Genomic DNA, 14627 nt, shown 5'->3' with positions numbered 1-14627 from the left:
AGATGACTGGAGGGTAGCAAATGTAATGCCAAATTTTATAAAAGTCTCCAGTGGTGATCCCGGCAATTACATGCAGTAAGCCTAATATCAGTACCAGGCAAATTGGTTGAAACTATAATAAAAAACAGAATGATCAGATGTAAGCAATGTTGTTGTAGCCATGTCGGTCCCAGGATATTAGAGAAACAAGGTGGGCTAGGTAATATCTTTTATTGGACCAAACTTCTCACACATAGATTATAGAATTATCAGACACATAGATGATCATGATATGTTGGGGAAGAGCCAACACGGCATTTGTAAAGGGAAATCATACCTCACTAACCGATTAGAATTCTCTGAGGGGGTCAACAAGCATGTGAACAAGGGTGATCCAGTGGACATAGTGTACTTGGACTGCCAGAAAGCCTTCGGCAAGGTCGCTTAGCCAAGGCTCTTAAGCAAAGTAAGCATTCATGGGATAAGAGGGAAGGTCCTCTCATGGATCAGTAACTGGTTAAAAGACAGGAAAAAAAGGGTAGGAATAAATGGTCAGTTTTCACAGTGGAGAGTCCCCAAGGATCTGTACTGGGACCAGTGTTGTTCAATATATTCATAAATGATCTAAAAAAAGTGGTAAACAGTGAGGTGGCAAAGTTTACAGACAATACAAAATTACTCAAGATAGTTAAGTCCAAACCTGACTGTGAAGAGTTACAAAGGGATCTCACAAAACTGGGTGAATGGGCAATACAATGGCGGATGAAATTCAATGTTGATAAGTGAAAAGTAATACACATGGAAAAAAATAATCCCAGCTATACACAAAACACAGTGGAGTCTAAATTAGCTGTTACCACTTCAAAAAGAGATCTTGGAGTCATTGTGGATAAATTTCTGAAAATATCTGCTCAATGTGCAGCAGCAGTCAAAAAAGCTAACAGGATGTTGGGAATCATTGAGAAAGGGATAGATAATAAAACAGAAAATATCATAAAGCCAGTATATAAATCCATGGTATGCCCAAACTTTGAATACTATGTGCAGTTTTTGTTGCCTCATCTGAAATACATATATATTAGAATTGGAAAGTGTGCAGAGAAGAGCAACAAAAATTATTAGGGAACAGCTTCCATATGAGAAGCGATTAAAAAGACTCAGGTTGTTCAGCTTAGAAAAGAGATGACTAAGGGGGATATGATAGAGGTCTATAAAATGACGAATGGTATGGAGAAAGTGAATAAGGAAGTGTTATTTACCCCTTCACATAACAAAGAACATGGGGTCACCCAATGAAATTATTAGGCAGCAGGTTTAAAACAAACATAAGGAAGTACTTCACACTATCCACAGTCAATCTGTGGAACTCATTGCTAGGGGATGTTGTGAAGACCAAAATATAACTGGATTCCATACGGAATTAGATTTGGTCATAGAGGGTAGATCAACCAATGGCTATTAACCAAGATGGTCAGGGACACAACCCCATGCTCTGGGTGTTCCTAAACCTCTGACTGCCAGAAGCTGTGAGTGGATGACAGGGGTTGGACCACTCAATGATTGTCCTCTTGTGTTCATTCCCTCTAAGCACCTGACATTGGCCACTTTTAGAAGACAGGCTATTGGTCTAGATGGACCATTGGTCTGACCCAGTCTGGCCGTTCTTATCACTCTAGAGGAGTTATGCCTGATTTACAATCAGTTGAGTGAGAGGAGAATCATCCCCAGTGATGCCAATGAAATTATTCCTGATTTACCCTGCGGTGAATGAGAGGACTGCAGCGGAGTTACTCCTGATTTACAAAGGTGTGAGTGAGCAGAGAACCAGGCCACATCGGTCGAGCATTGAACAAAGGGTAAAGTTATGAACTTCCCTCTCCACACATGCCCCATGATCCACTGCAGCAGCTCAGCCACAGGGAGAGACCACTGTGCACCATGGGAGATGTAGTCTGGCCAGAGAGGAAGGCCCATGGAGCAGAATGACAATGTGGGACTTGGAACTGCAGTTCCCATGGGATACCGCGGCGACTCTGACAGATACAGAGATCAATGTCAACCCAGCCCAAATCTATACGAAACATTCAGTTTGGGGTCAACAAATTGAAATGTAACATTTTGATTCCAGAATGTAGAAATTCTTTGAAGTTCACACATCACTTATTTTTAGGGAGGTGGGCGGGGGGCAGAAGGGGGTTAACGTCTTATTCTTGTTCAATGTAACTGAAGTTCCTTTACTTGTGTTCCTCTTGATTTTGCACCAGCATGAGTGAGAATAAATTTGGGTCCACTGATTTCATTAGTTACTCCTAATTCACACTGTGTTGTGTGAGAGGAGAATCAAGGCTCATGGTGTTCAGTGGAGTTGCTCCTCATTTACACCAGGATGAGTGAGAGGAGAATATGGTCCATTGACTTCAGTGGAGTCACTCCTGATTAACACCAAGATGAGCCCCAGGAGAATCAGTCCCACTGAGTGCAAAGGGATTACTTGATTTACACTGGGATGAGTGACAGGAGACCTAGACCCACTATAATTGTACACATGGGGTGAGTGAGAGAAAAATCTAGCCATACAGAAAGTTATTCAAATATCAAACTTTAGACTATAGACTTCAGTCGATTTATTTTTGCTGTGACCCCATTGGGCTAGATCCTCATCTGTTGTAACTCTGTTACTTCACTGAAATCACTATCTGGGTATCTGGCTGGCTGGCTGACTTCATGTGTTACTCCTGATATACCCTCACATGATTTCCCCCCCCACAGAGTTAAAATTTCACCTGGTTCAGTTACCCATCCTGGACAAATATCAACTGGTCAATCCTCACAGCAACTCACCACACCGCAATAGTGTCATGAACATATATTATTATCCCCATCTTATAGATAGGTCAGCCTAAGCACAGAGGTTAGCAGGGGACTCCCCCTTGTGAGCCCCAGGAATTTTAAATCTCATTTCCTGTTTGCTGGCTTCCCAGGTGAGCATGGCTGGCTATCGCACCAAACGTGCTCCCACTTGGACAACCGCTGAGTTGTTGGATCTGATCAGTATATGGGGAGAGGAGTCTGTTCTGTTGCAGCTGCGAGTGACCCATAGGACCAATAAGGGGACAAGATACTTTCATATCTGGGGAGGGGAAAAGGCTTTGTTTTGTCTGTTCTTTGTCCGTCTGTTCTGTGTGCTTGCCGGAGACAGATCAAGAAGGCAAGCAATCCAACTCCATTAGCATTAGTAAGTAATAATAAGGAAATGCGTTAGCTTACTTTTATTTTGGCTTGTGATTTTCCTTGTCTAGAGGGAGGTTTATCCCTGGATTTGTAACTTTAAGGTTTTGCCTAGAGGGGAGATCCTCTATGTTCTTGAGTCTTTTGTTATTCTGTAAAGTACTTACCATCCAGATTTTACAGAGGTGATTCTGTCACTTTTTCTTTAATTAAAATTCTTCTTTTAAGAACCGGATTGATTTTTTCATTGTTTTAAGATCCAACGGGGTGTAGGGGCTTGGGGGATTATTCTCAAGCCTGCCCAGGAAAAGGGGTGTAGGGGCTTGGGGGGATATTTGGGGAAGGTAGGGCTCCAAGTGGCCCTCCCTAAATATTTGTTTAAATCACTTGCTGGTGGCAGCATTACTTAATCCAAGGTATAAGAGAGAAATTATACCTTGGGGAGTTTTTAACGTAAGCTGGTAGAAATAAGCTTAGGGGGTCTTTCATGCAGTTCCCCACATCTGTACCCTAGAGTTCAGAGTGGGGAGGGAACCCTGACACACCCTCATGGACCAGCTGCAGCACATAAGAAAAAAACCTAGGTGCAGCCAAGAAGACATGTTCCGCAAGGTTATACAGCGTGATGAGAGACAGACCAGGGAACGGAAAGAGTGCTGGGAAGCCGAAAGGCAGGACAGAAAAGATAATGCTGCTTTTGCTAGGCAAGCAACAGAGCGGATGATAAAAGTTATGGAGGATCAGACAGAGTTGCTCAAGTCTCTGATACAGCTACAGACTGAGAAGATCCGAGTTCGAGCGCCTCTGCAGGAGATGCACAATTCTTTGCCAACCCTACCCCCCTCTATGCCCACACATTCCTTTTCATTCCACAGCACTCCTGAGTTTCCCCATCACTCCACCCCCTCTCACAGCTTGCATAATGATAGCTGGAGCTACACACAGTTGTGAGGTTTTACCCTTTTTAACAATAAATAAAGGCTAAGGTATTTAATGGTACAGCGTTTTTATTCTGTGTTCTACGAAAGTGTATAGCAATCAATTCACTCTCGGGAACAGGTTCCTAAAGCATTGTGTTGCATGGATCTAGGGCCCCAAAATTGTACACGGATGCACCAGGGAAGCAACTCAAAGCAGATGTGTTAGTGTCAAAGTGGTTCCTCAAAGCCTCTCTGATGTTAATTGCAGCCCTCTGGGCTCCTCTGACAGCCCTAGCATCTGGCTGTTCAAACTGTGCAGCCAATCACTCTGCCTCAGTGCTCCACACCTGAGGAAACATTTCACCCTTAGATTCATACAGATTATGCAAAGTGCAGCACGTGGCTATGACCACGGGAATATTATCCTCGGTAAGGTCTAGCCTGACATTTAAACACCTCCAGCAAGCTTTCAAACGACCAAAGGCACATTCAACTATAATGTGGCACCTGCTCAGCCTGTTGTTAAAACGCTCCTTGCTGCTGTCCAGGTGCCCTGTGTAAGGTTTCATGAGCCAGGGCTGTAAGGGGTAAGCCAGGTCTCCCAGGATTACTATGGGCATTTCCACATCCCCCACTGTAAACTTGTGGTCTGGAAAGAAAGTCCCCGCATGCAGCTTTCTGTACAGGCCCCTGTTCCTGAAGATGTGTGCGTCATGCACCTTTCCAGACTAACCTGCATTGATGTCTGTGAAACGCCCCCGGTGATCCACAAGTGCCTGCAACACCATGGAGAAGTATTCCTTCCTATTGATGTATTCAGAGGCAAGGTGGTCTGGCGCTAAAATTGGAATGTGTGTGATTGGAATCAATCGATCCGCCCCAGCAGGGCCGCCCCAAGCAGCCAAAAAAAAAAAAAAGCCGCGATCGCGATCTGCGGCGGCAATTCGGTGGGAGGTCCTTCGTTCCGCGCGGGAGTGAGGGACCGTCCGCCGAATTGCCGCCGAATAGCTGGACATGTCGCCCCTCTACGGAGTGGCCGCCCGAAGCACCTGCTTGCCAGGCTGGTGCCTGGAGCCAGCCCTGCGCCCCAGTTAGGGAAACCCATCTCTGCAAAGCCATCCACTATTGCATGCACATTTCCCAGAGTCACGGTCCTCCGCGGCAGGATGCGATTTATTGCCCTGCACACTTGGAGTAATACAGCCCCGACAGTGGACTTTCCTACTCCAAATTGATTTGCGACTGACCAGTAGCAGTCTGGATTTGCCAGCTTCCACACAGCGATTGCAACACGCTTCTCTACTGGAAGGGTAGCTCTCAATCTGGTGTTCTTGCACTGCAGGTCGGGGGCCGGCTCAGCACATAGCTCCATGAAGGTTGCTTTACACATCCTAAAGTGCTGTACCCACTGGTCGTCATCCCACACCTGCATGACAATGCCATCCCACCAGTCAGTGTTTGTTTTCCTAGCCCAAAAGCGACTGTGCATTCACATAGCAGCTGCATACGGTAGACTAAGTACTGATAAGTTGCTGCTGTCCATATCACACTCGGGTGCCTGCAATTCATCCTCTGCTAACTTTGCAAGTAACTCGGTGAGTAACTATGCTGTCATGCGCAATATCCTCACAACAACTAACAGCACATAAGAGAGAAGTGTGAGATCCATTCTCTCTCACTGCAGATGCTGGCGCGGACTACAAAAGAATGACAGTTGGAAAAACGGTGCGAAAGGAAGCCAGAGACGTTTGGAGGGGTGGAACACAAAGCGGTGCATGACGGTACATTTGGCACATCCGAGGATGCACTGCGCTCCGTTTCCGCATTCCCACAACACCTGGTGACGGATGTTGTCACCAGGCACTGTGAGATACATACCCACAGTCCATTGCTCTTACTGTCAACAAAGATGCCCCCAAAGTGGACACGAACTGTCGACAGAGGGAGCAAATGTTGACACGCTTTGGTAACTTTAAGGGCTTGTCTACACTGGCAAGTTTTTTCGATGAAACTAATGTCACCAAGAAAAAATCGACAAAAGCAGACATGGGTGTAAAAATCAGCTTTCAGTGTGACAAGGCGATGCGTTTGGCTTTACTTGTGAGTATGTACAGAAAGTTTTCAATAGTCTCAGAGCACTGTGAAGATGTTAAATACTTAAGTTTACCAGAAGATAAGCCATATTACAAGGTACCTGTGACATTGTGCAGTCTATATGGTTTTATAAAAAACATGATAATAAGTGAATATAATGTAACTGGGATAGTTTTAGAAAAATATGGTAATAAGTGAATATAACGTAACTGGGATATGCTTCATGCAAAAGGTCTCTTGTAAAGTATCATTACAAAGCTTATAATCTACTGAGTATGATCATCTGATTTGTATAAATGTACCACTCTTGTATCTAAAACTAGAAATATAAAATATAACTCTGAGGACCTATTGTAATTATGTAAAGTGTGGGCCATTAATGATGGTTTGGAATCTTGATGACTCCCATTAACAAGGACCATTATCCGCAGATGGCTGTGTTTACCTGTGAGTCTTCCTGTATATGTGTGTGCTGGCAAGTGGGCAATGAAGTCTTGCAGTGACATGTGATCATGTCATCTAAACTGGAATCCATCTTTAACCTGGTGCTTTTCCAGTGAGGAGGGGTGGAAACCCAGAGGGACAAAGGGTTCCTGTCTTATGCAAAAGATATATAAAGGGGTGGAACAGAACAAAGGCGGGAGAGAAGCCATCATGAAGAATCCCCTAGCTACCACCTGAGCTGGAACAAGAGCTGTACCAGGGGAAAGAATTGTGCCCAAGCCTGGAAGGTGTCCAGTCTGAGAAAAAGCTTACTGAAGCATCTCTGAGGGTGAGATTATCTGTATTCAGTTTGATTAGACATAGATTTGCGCATTTTATTTTATTTTGCTTGGTGACATATTTTGTTCTGTCTGTTACCACTTGGAACCACTTAAATATTATTCTCTGCATTTAATAAAATCACTTTTTCCTTATTCATTAACTCAGAGTATGTATTAATACCTGGGGGAGCAAACAACTGTGCATATCTCTCTATCAGTGTTATAGAGGGCGAACAATTTATGAGTTTACCCTGTATAAGCTTTATGCAGGGTAAAACGGATTTATTTGAGTTTGGACCCCATTGGGAGTTGGGCATCTGAGTGCTAAAGACAAGCACACTTCTGTGAGCTGTTTTCAGGTAAACTTGCAGCTTTGGGGCAAGTTATTCAGACCCTGGGTCTGTGTTGGACGGGAGTGTCTGGCTCAGCAAGACAAGGTGCTGGAGTCCTCAGCTGGCAGGGAGAACAGGAATAGAAGTAATCTTGGTACATTAGGTGTCAGCTCCCAAGGGGGTTTCTGTGATCCAACCTGTCACAGTACCATTATCCTCATTTTACAGCTGCGGAAACTGAGGTACAGAACTAAATGGCTTTCTCAAGGTCACACTGAGTCAGGAATAGTGTGACCTTGCTTTCTTGACTCCCAGATTTCACCCATGGCACTATATTACACAGCATAACGGGGGATAATTGCGGTACCAGCCCAGCTGGAGGTGTGGGGTTACAGTATCTATGAACATGGTACTGGCAGGAAAAAGATGCATAGAAAAGCAGAGATCCTGCAAAGCTCATCCACGACTACATTTAAACATCAACAAAATTAAATGACACCACATAACCCCAAATTGTTTTTAATGTCATATTTCATAGGTTATTTATTTAACTACATTTCTTGATAGAGCCCATGGCAGACAGATTAGAAAAATCAAACGTTCATCACAGAATTCATCCTCCTAGGATTCGGGAATCTCCCTCAACAGCAGATTCTACTTTTCCTGCTGTTTCTAGTGATCTACATTGTGACCATGGCTGGGAACATCCTCATCCTTGCACTAGTTATGGGATCAGCACCTTCACACCCCCATGTACTTCTTCCTGGGGAACTTGTCATGCTTGGAGACCTGCTACTCCTCCACCATCCAACCTAGGATGCTTGTCAGTTTCCTGACTGGGGACAGAACCATTTCTGTCCAGGCCTGTATTGCACAACTTGGTTCTCTGGTAGCTGTGAAATGTTGTCTCTTATCAGTGATGTCTTATGATCGGTATTTAGCGATATGCAAACCACTGCAGTATGCAGCCGTTATGAATGGCAGGCTGTGCTTCTGGCTGGCAGCTGGGTCTTGGATAAGTGGTTTTGTGGCTTGCACCATCACTGCATGTTGGATATCACAAATGATTTTTTGTGGCCCCAATGAAATTGACCATTTCTTTTGTGATTACACCCCATTAGTAAAACTGTCCTGCAGTGACACCAGCCCAATGGCTCTTGTGACCTTCCTGTTCTCCTCCAAATTAACACTGGGGGGGCCTTGAGAAAAGCTTTTAGCAAGATTATGAATTTCATGACAAATAGCAAACTATTTTGTATGCAATTATTGTATGTTACAATAAAATCAAGATAATGGGAACTCATCTGATGGGGTGATGCTGTGAATCACTGCTCGTGCCGGCAGCCCTTACCCATTAGAGCAGTTCTATTAAATACATTGGAACTCCTGGTGTGAAGAAGAGCTACATGTCTGAATAAGGGCAGCAGGGCCAAGCAATCCCTGATTCATGTTTCTCTCTGCTGGTATGGCAATATCAATTAACATGGGCTTGTTTGTCATAATGAGTTTTATTATTCATTATTATTGTTATTATTTAGCACAGAATATCTCTCTTTGTTTCTATTTGAGGCTGTCATTCACACTTCCATGGGTTCCTAGAAATCAGAAATCAGAGAAATTGCTGTGTAACCGTCCCTTTCTTCAAAATGGGGATCATAATAGCTACCCACTTCATGTGGCCATGTGATGATTAATACATTAAGATTCAGACTGGACTTTGCATTTACTGGCCATGATACAACATCTTGCTGTGTAATGGCTTTGTGGGTCTACATCAGTGTAAAATCACAGGAACAATTATGGTTTGCTCCCAGTGTATGAGGGTGTGTGGAAATATTATGATAGGTTGCAGCAGGGCAGCTGGAAATAAATCTAAAATTGGTGGTATCTGAGTGGCTTCCTTTCCAGTCAGTAGAATTACATTGGTGCTAACGTGGACAGAATCAATGCAACAGTAGTGTAAGTGGGAGGAGTATCAGACTCTATAATCACATTATCCAGGTAACGAACACTCATGGTGTGAGAAAATTGCCTACGTGGTCAGGAAGAAGCAATTTCCCCTCACACTATGCGGTTTGGTTATACTCTCACTTATTTCAGTTTTACACCAGTGTAACTGTGATGACTTAACTGGAGTTACTCATAATTTACACCAGCATAAGTTGATTTGGCCATTGATTTCAGTAGAATTACTCCTGATTGATATTTGGGTGAGTGAAAGGGGAATCAATCACTAATGATTCCAATGGAGTTATTCCTGATTTACACCAGGGTGAATGAGAGAGGAATCAGCCCCACTGAATCCTATTGAGTTACTCCTGATTTGCACCGAGGTGAATGAGAAGAGAATGAGCCCGTATGATTATAGAACATTGCACAAACAGTGAAGTTTATTATGTGGATTTCCCTATTCACCAATGCCTGCAGGAGCTCAGTCCATAACAACCCCTACTGCTGCCTCAGTATTGGACACTCCCACTGAGATTTCCAAAGTGACCTAACAGAGTTAGATGCCCCGTGTTCAGACTTCCAATAGGAATTGGGACCTAATTCCCCTAGGCTCCTGCAAAAACTACAACCTCAGTGAATATCAGACAGATAAATTCAGAGGTCACGGGGAAATATAGCATTCCCGTTAGAGAAGTGGGGAGCTAGAGACACAAAGTTTATAGCCAAAATGTTCAAACTTGGTAAATGGAAGCTGAGGAGCTTGGTGACTTTAAAAATCAGGCTTTGTTTCTTTAGGCCTCTCAGCAAATATTTTGGTACCTACGCTTAGCATCCAAAGTGTGGAAAAGTTGCTGTTTAAAGTTCTTCACTTGAAAACGGGGGGTGATAATATCCCTGCTTTTGTCTGGAGAGCTCACAATGCTGTACAATGTGAGGCAAATATTATACCCCATCTGTAAAACCTTCATTATTATATTTGAGGCCCTGACAGGGGTGAAAAGTATCATTAAGGTCACCCATGAGAAGAGATGGGAATCCAACTCAAAGATTTCCTGCCTCCCAAACACTCTACTAAGGCCAGTGGGGCCAGATCTTTACAGGTATTTGGACACCTAATGAGATTTTCAAAAGCACCTACACTTCTAAAACTCATTGATTTCAATTGGAGATGCTAATGAAAATACCACTAGGTGCCTAAATGTCTTTAAAAATTGAGCCCATTAAGCTTGTGGGTGCAACATTGGGTACAAATTATAGTAAATAATTCCTCACCAATCTTGGCCAATGGGATATTTGAGTGAGCAAGGAAATATAGGAAATATCTTCTGATGTCTACGGTTCCAACTTCTTACTCTGTGGGATGAATGGGTATTTTCTATGTGGGCATATTATTCCATAGGACCAATTATCACAAAAGAACCCAATGGCCATTAGAAGTCAATGAGAGTTGCATAGTTAACTCCTTTATCTTCCTTTAGAAAACCCATCCTAACAATGTGGCTTTTATTCAGCTTTATTAAACACATGGGCTGAGATTTTCAAAGCAACCTAAAGGACACCCAGTTGCCATAACAATTCATGAGAATGTGGCACACAAATCCTTTAGGCACCTTCGAAAATCTCCCCCTTTCTGTATGATTGTAACTATCTTACCAAGCAATCCAAATCACTCTGTAACAATTAATTATCCTAATTATTATTAACCAACCCACCAATTTATCATTATAATTATTGCTGTTGTTCTTGTTTATGTTATGGTAGCACCTAGAAGCTATGTCTCTGTTGTGCTGGGTGCTGTACAAACACATAACAATGGGACTGTCCCTGCCCCAAACAGCTAACCATCTAAGAATAAAACTATAGACAACAGGTGGAACGGACAAACAGATGAGGAGAGTACAAGGAAACAATTACATGTAACTGGTCAACATGAAAAACAGTGTGTCCAGTGACACAGCTGCCTAACCATTGTCAGGGTATTTTTGCTGGCTTCACAGCAGAGAAGAGTTTTAAGAAGGAGATTTTTGTGTCATCCGCAAACTTTACCAGGAATGATTTTATATTTAAAAATCTTCACAAATCAAAAGGAAAAGCTTCCTGTCCATAACTTTTCTCAGGGCTGTTTTTATCTCCTGGTTCCTCAGGCTGTAGATGATGGGATTAATCAAGGGTGGCACCACTGAATAAAATGCAGCCACCAGATGCTGCTCCAGAGCAGAGTCGGAGGTTGGTGCCATGTACGAAAACATGCCACTGGTGAGGAATAAAACAATGACAGTGAGGTGGGGTAGGCAGGTGGAGATGGTTTTACGGCGACCTTCCACGGAAGGGATTTTCTGCACTGTTGAGAAGATCTGAACGTACGACAACGTTATCAAAGCAAAACAGCTTGAAGCTAAACACACACCAAAGACGATCAGTGCAATTTCACCAGTGTGGGATTCAAAGCATGAGATCCTCAGCAATGGCTGGATGTCACAGAAGAACTGGTTGATAATGGACCCACAGAAGGGTGATGAAAACGTGTTAGCAGTGTGCAAAGCAGAATAGAGACCACCACCCACCCATGACCCGCAGGCTAACTTAACACACCTCCTCTTGTTTATGATCATTGCGTAGTGGAGAGGATTGCAGATGGCAACATATCGGTCAAAAGCCATGATTGTGAGGAGGAATAGCTCTGTAGCTAAGAATGACATAAATAGAAATAGCTGTGCAACACATCCCTGGAAAGAAATGGATGAGCTGTTCATGAGGGAGTTGATGAAGGACTTGGGTACCGTGACAGAAATGAAGCAAATATCCAAGAAGGATAGATTTCTCAGGAAGAAGTACATGGGGGTGTGAAGGTGGCTGTCCAGGGTTATTGCCATGATGATGCTAAGATTCCCTGACAAGGATACAATGTAAATAAACAGAAACACCACAAAGTGTAAAAGCTGCAGCTCCCGAACATCAGAGAACGCCATTAGAAAGAATTCATTCCTGGTGGTTTGATTGGCCATGATTTTTCTGGGAATAAAATTTTCTCTCTGCAGAGGGAAGGATAAAGACACTGGTATAATAACAATAACGAGAACAGCAGGAGTCATACATACAGATATCTCCAGGTCTTAAATTCAGCTGGAGCTGTCCGGAGCCGAGCTTCAGTAAATATTTTGAAACCCCTTGGAGTTTTTATAGAATGTTGGGGGGGGAGGGGTAAGGGGATATGGGGGGCTTCGGGAAACACTCTATAGGACTTTAAGCCCTGAATATCTCCCTATATTCTACTCCTAAACACAGTCCTTCAAACTGCTGCATACAGCCAGTTGGAAAACCGAGAGTAATCACCTAAACTATTTTCTGTTTCTCATCCAGGATTGTTTTGATGGAAAGTTTCCAGTAATCTCTAATGCTCAGTGATTCCTAGGTGGAACCCACTAACTACTAGGAATCTCCCTGTTTATTATTATTTTTGTAAGGTTCTCAAAAACTAAATGAGTGTGGGTAAATGCCTGGAGGATTCATAGATACATGACAGATAGTTAGATAGATGGATAACTAGATCTGTCAGTGACACTCTTTCACCTAGCACATAGAAACATCAGTACGTGGCCCTACTGTGGGTGGGTAAACTAGTTCTAGCAGGAATCATTTAAAGAATCTGGAGATCATTACATCTTATGGTCCTTCGATTTGCAAGGGGATGACAAGGTTTTCAAAAATAAAATGCCAAACCCTCTGCTCTTTACCCAGTCCTTTCTTAAGGAATAATTAAGGATGCCAAAATGTAAGTACAGCTGGCAGGACGTGGGCCAATAATAATAGCAGAACTAATAACTGAATCAAAATAATAAGAAAGTAGTGCATAGAATTAGAAAATGAACAAAAGTTATGAAGACTATGAGTAGGAAATAGCTGAGATTGCCTGCCTCCCAGAGGTTCTCATATGCCACACCATCGCTGTAAGTGTTAAAGGGCTGGCTTCTGTTCTCAGCAACACCGGTGTAAACCTGGAGTCACTAGAGGAGTTTGGGGTTTACACTGGTGTAAGTGAGGTCAGAAACTGTCCCAATATCTTATTTCAGTAACAAATCCTGAGTACTGCTTAGCAACTCCAACTTCAACAGACACAAACATCACACACCCTCTCAGACTCAGCAACGCACAATTGAGGGAGTTCAGCATCTCTGAATTTCCCCTGCACATCTATCTAATCTATCTATCTATCATTTCTGGGATGCCTAGCAGTATGTTATCTATGGGGGGGGGGGAGGTGTTGTCTGTGCCAAAAAAAATAAAGCTAGATCTATTGCAGTGGAGCTAAAGATATTGTATTTTCAAAAGTCTGAGGGAATCGTACCATGTTAAAACAGGCGTCTTCCTCTCCGTTTATGACAGTCTCATTCTTCCTCTGGCTTCATGCTATTTGCTAAGAAGGAAATAATGGTAACATAGACATGCCCTTGTATCCCAAGGCTGAAATAATGTTAGGGACCAATATATGAGGAAACAAACCCCATCAGAAGTAATTTAACTGCACAAACCATGCTATATATGTGCAAAAAAGGGTGCCTATTCTCCTCCATAATCCAGCATCATGGAGTGAATGAAGTACACCCCTGGAGATAACTGTTGCCATATAGCCTTCAAAGGTCCTTGGGGGAAACGTCTCTGGGGTCCCATAATGAGATGTGTGCTTACAGCAAACACTTCCTCACCCTGTATACTCTTGTATGTTCACAGCAAGGCACAATAATAGATGTAGGAGCTAACTTCCTCCTGGGTGTAACTCCAGCAACTTCTGGGGAGTGATAGCAGAGAAAACTCTGGGCCATGGTTTCTTGTAAGCCTTTCTGCAGTAGCTTAAACTGACTGATTCAAAGATTCATAGCTTCGCAGAATTCAAGGCCAGAAGGGGCCATCATGATCTAGTCTGACCTTCTAAGTGTCCATTGCATTTGGGACCACCAGATTCTTATCACTTATCATGAGGACAATGTAGTTACTCTGCATTTAAACTGCAGAACAGGATATGGCTCTGTGGCAAATTGCCGGCACTGTTGTGGTGGGTCCTGTGCTTTTTTCTTCTTATGGGGTGGTCAGGGCATCATCTCTCGCCCCTTTTTTTGGGCATTAACTGCCTCACTAATGTCCCGGAGAAGGGGGAACGAGGGGGAGGGATCTGGGCCTGCCCTCTACTCGGGTCCCAGCCCAGGGGTCTTAGGGATAGCAGCAAAGAGCTTGAAACTGTGATTCCTTCCCCTGGGCTACTTCCCTCTCTGCCCCTTCAGTTTGTTGGGCTTCCCACCCTCTCTCCCCTTGGGTAGGATTTCTCCCAAACCCTTGTGTCTGGGGAGTCCCTCTGCTCAGCGTGA

General features: G+C 43.4%; 1 protein-coding gene across 1 annotated transcript; it reads right to left on the bottom strand.

Moving 5' to 3' along the window:
- Positions 1-11330: 11330 nt before the first annotated feature.
- Positions 11331-12272, bottom strand: LOC135887484 (olfactory receptor 14A16-like). Its single transcript, XM_065415229.1, has one exon. The coding sequence runs from the start codon at positions 12270-12272 to the stop codon at positions 11331-11333; it is 942 nt and encodes a 313-aa protein (XP_065271301.1).
- Positions 12273-14627: the final 2355 nt, after the last annotated feature.

Source organism: Emys orbicularis, chromosome 13 (assembly GCF_028017835.1).
Source record: "Emys orbicularis isolate rEmyOrb1 chromosome 13, rEmyOrb1.hap1, whole genome shotgun sequence".
NCBI lineage: Eukaryota > Metazoa > Chordata > Testudines > Emydidae > Emys > Emys orbicularis.
The sequence above is the reverse complement of the archived record's forward strand: the minus strand, read 5'-3'. Positions and strand labels throughout refer to the sequence as shown.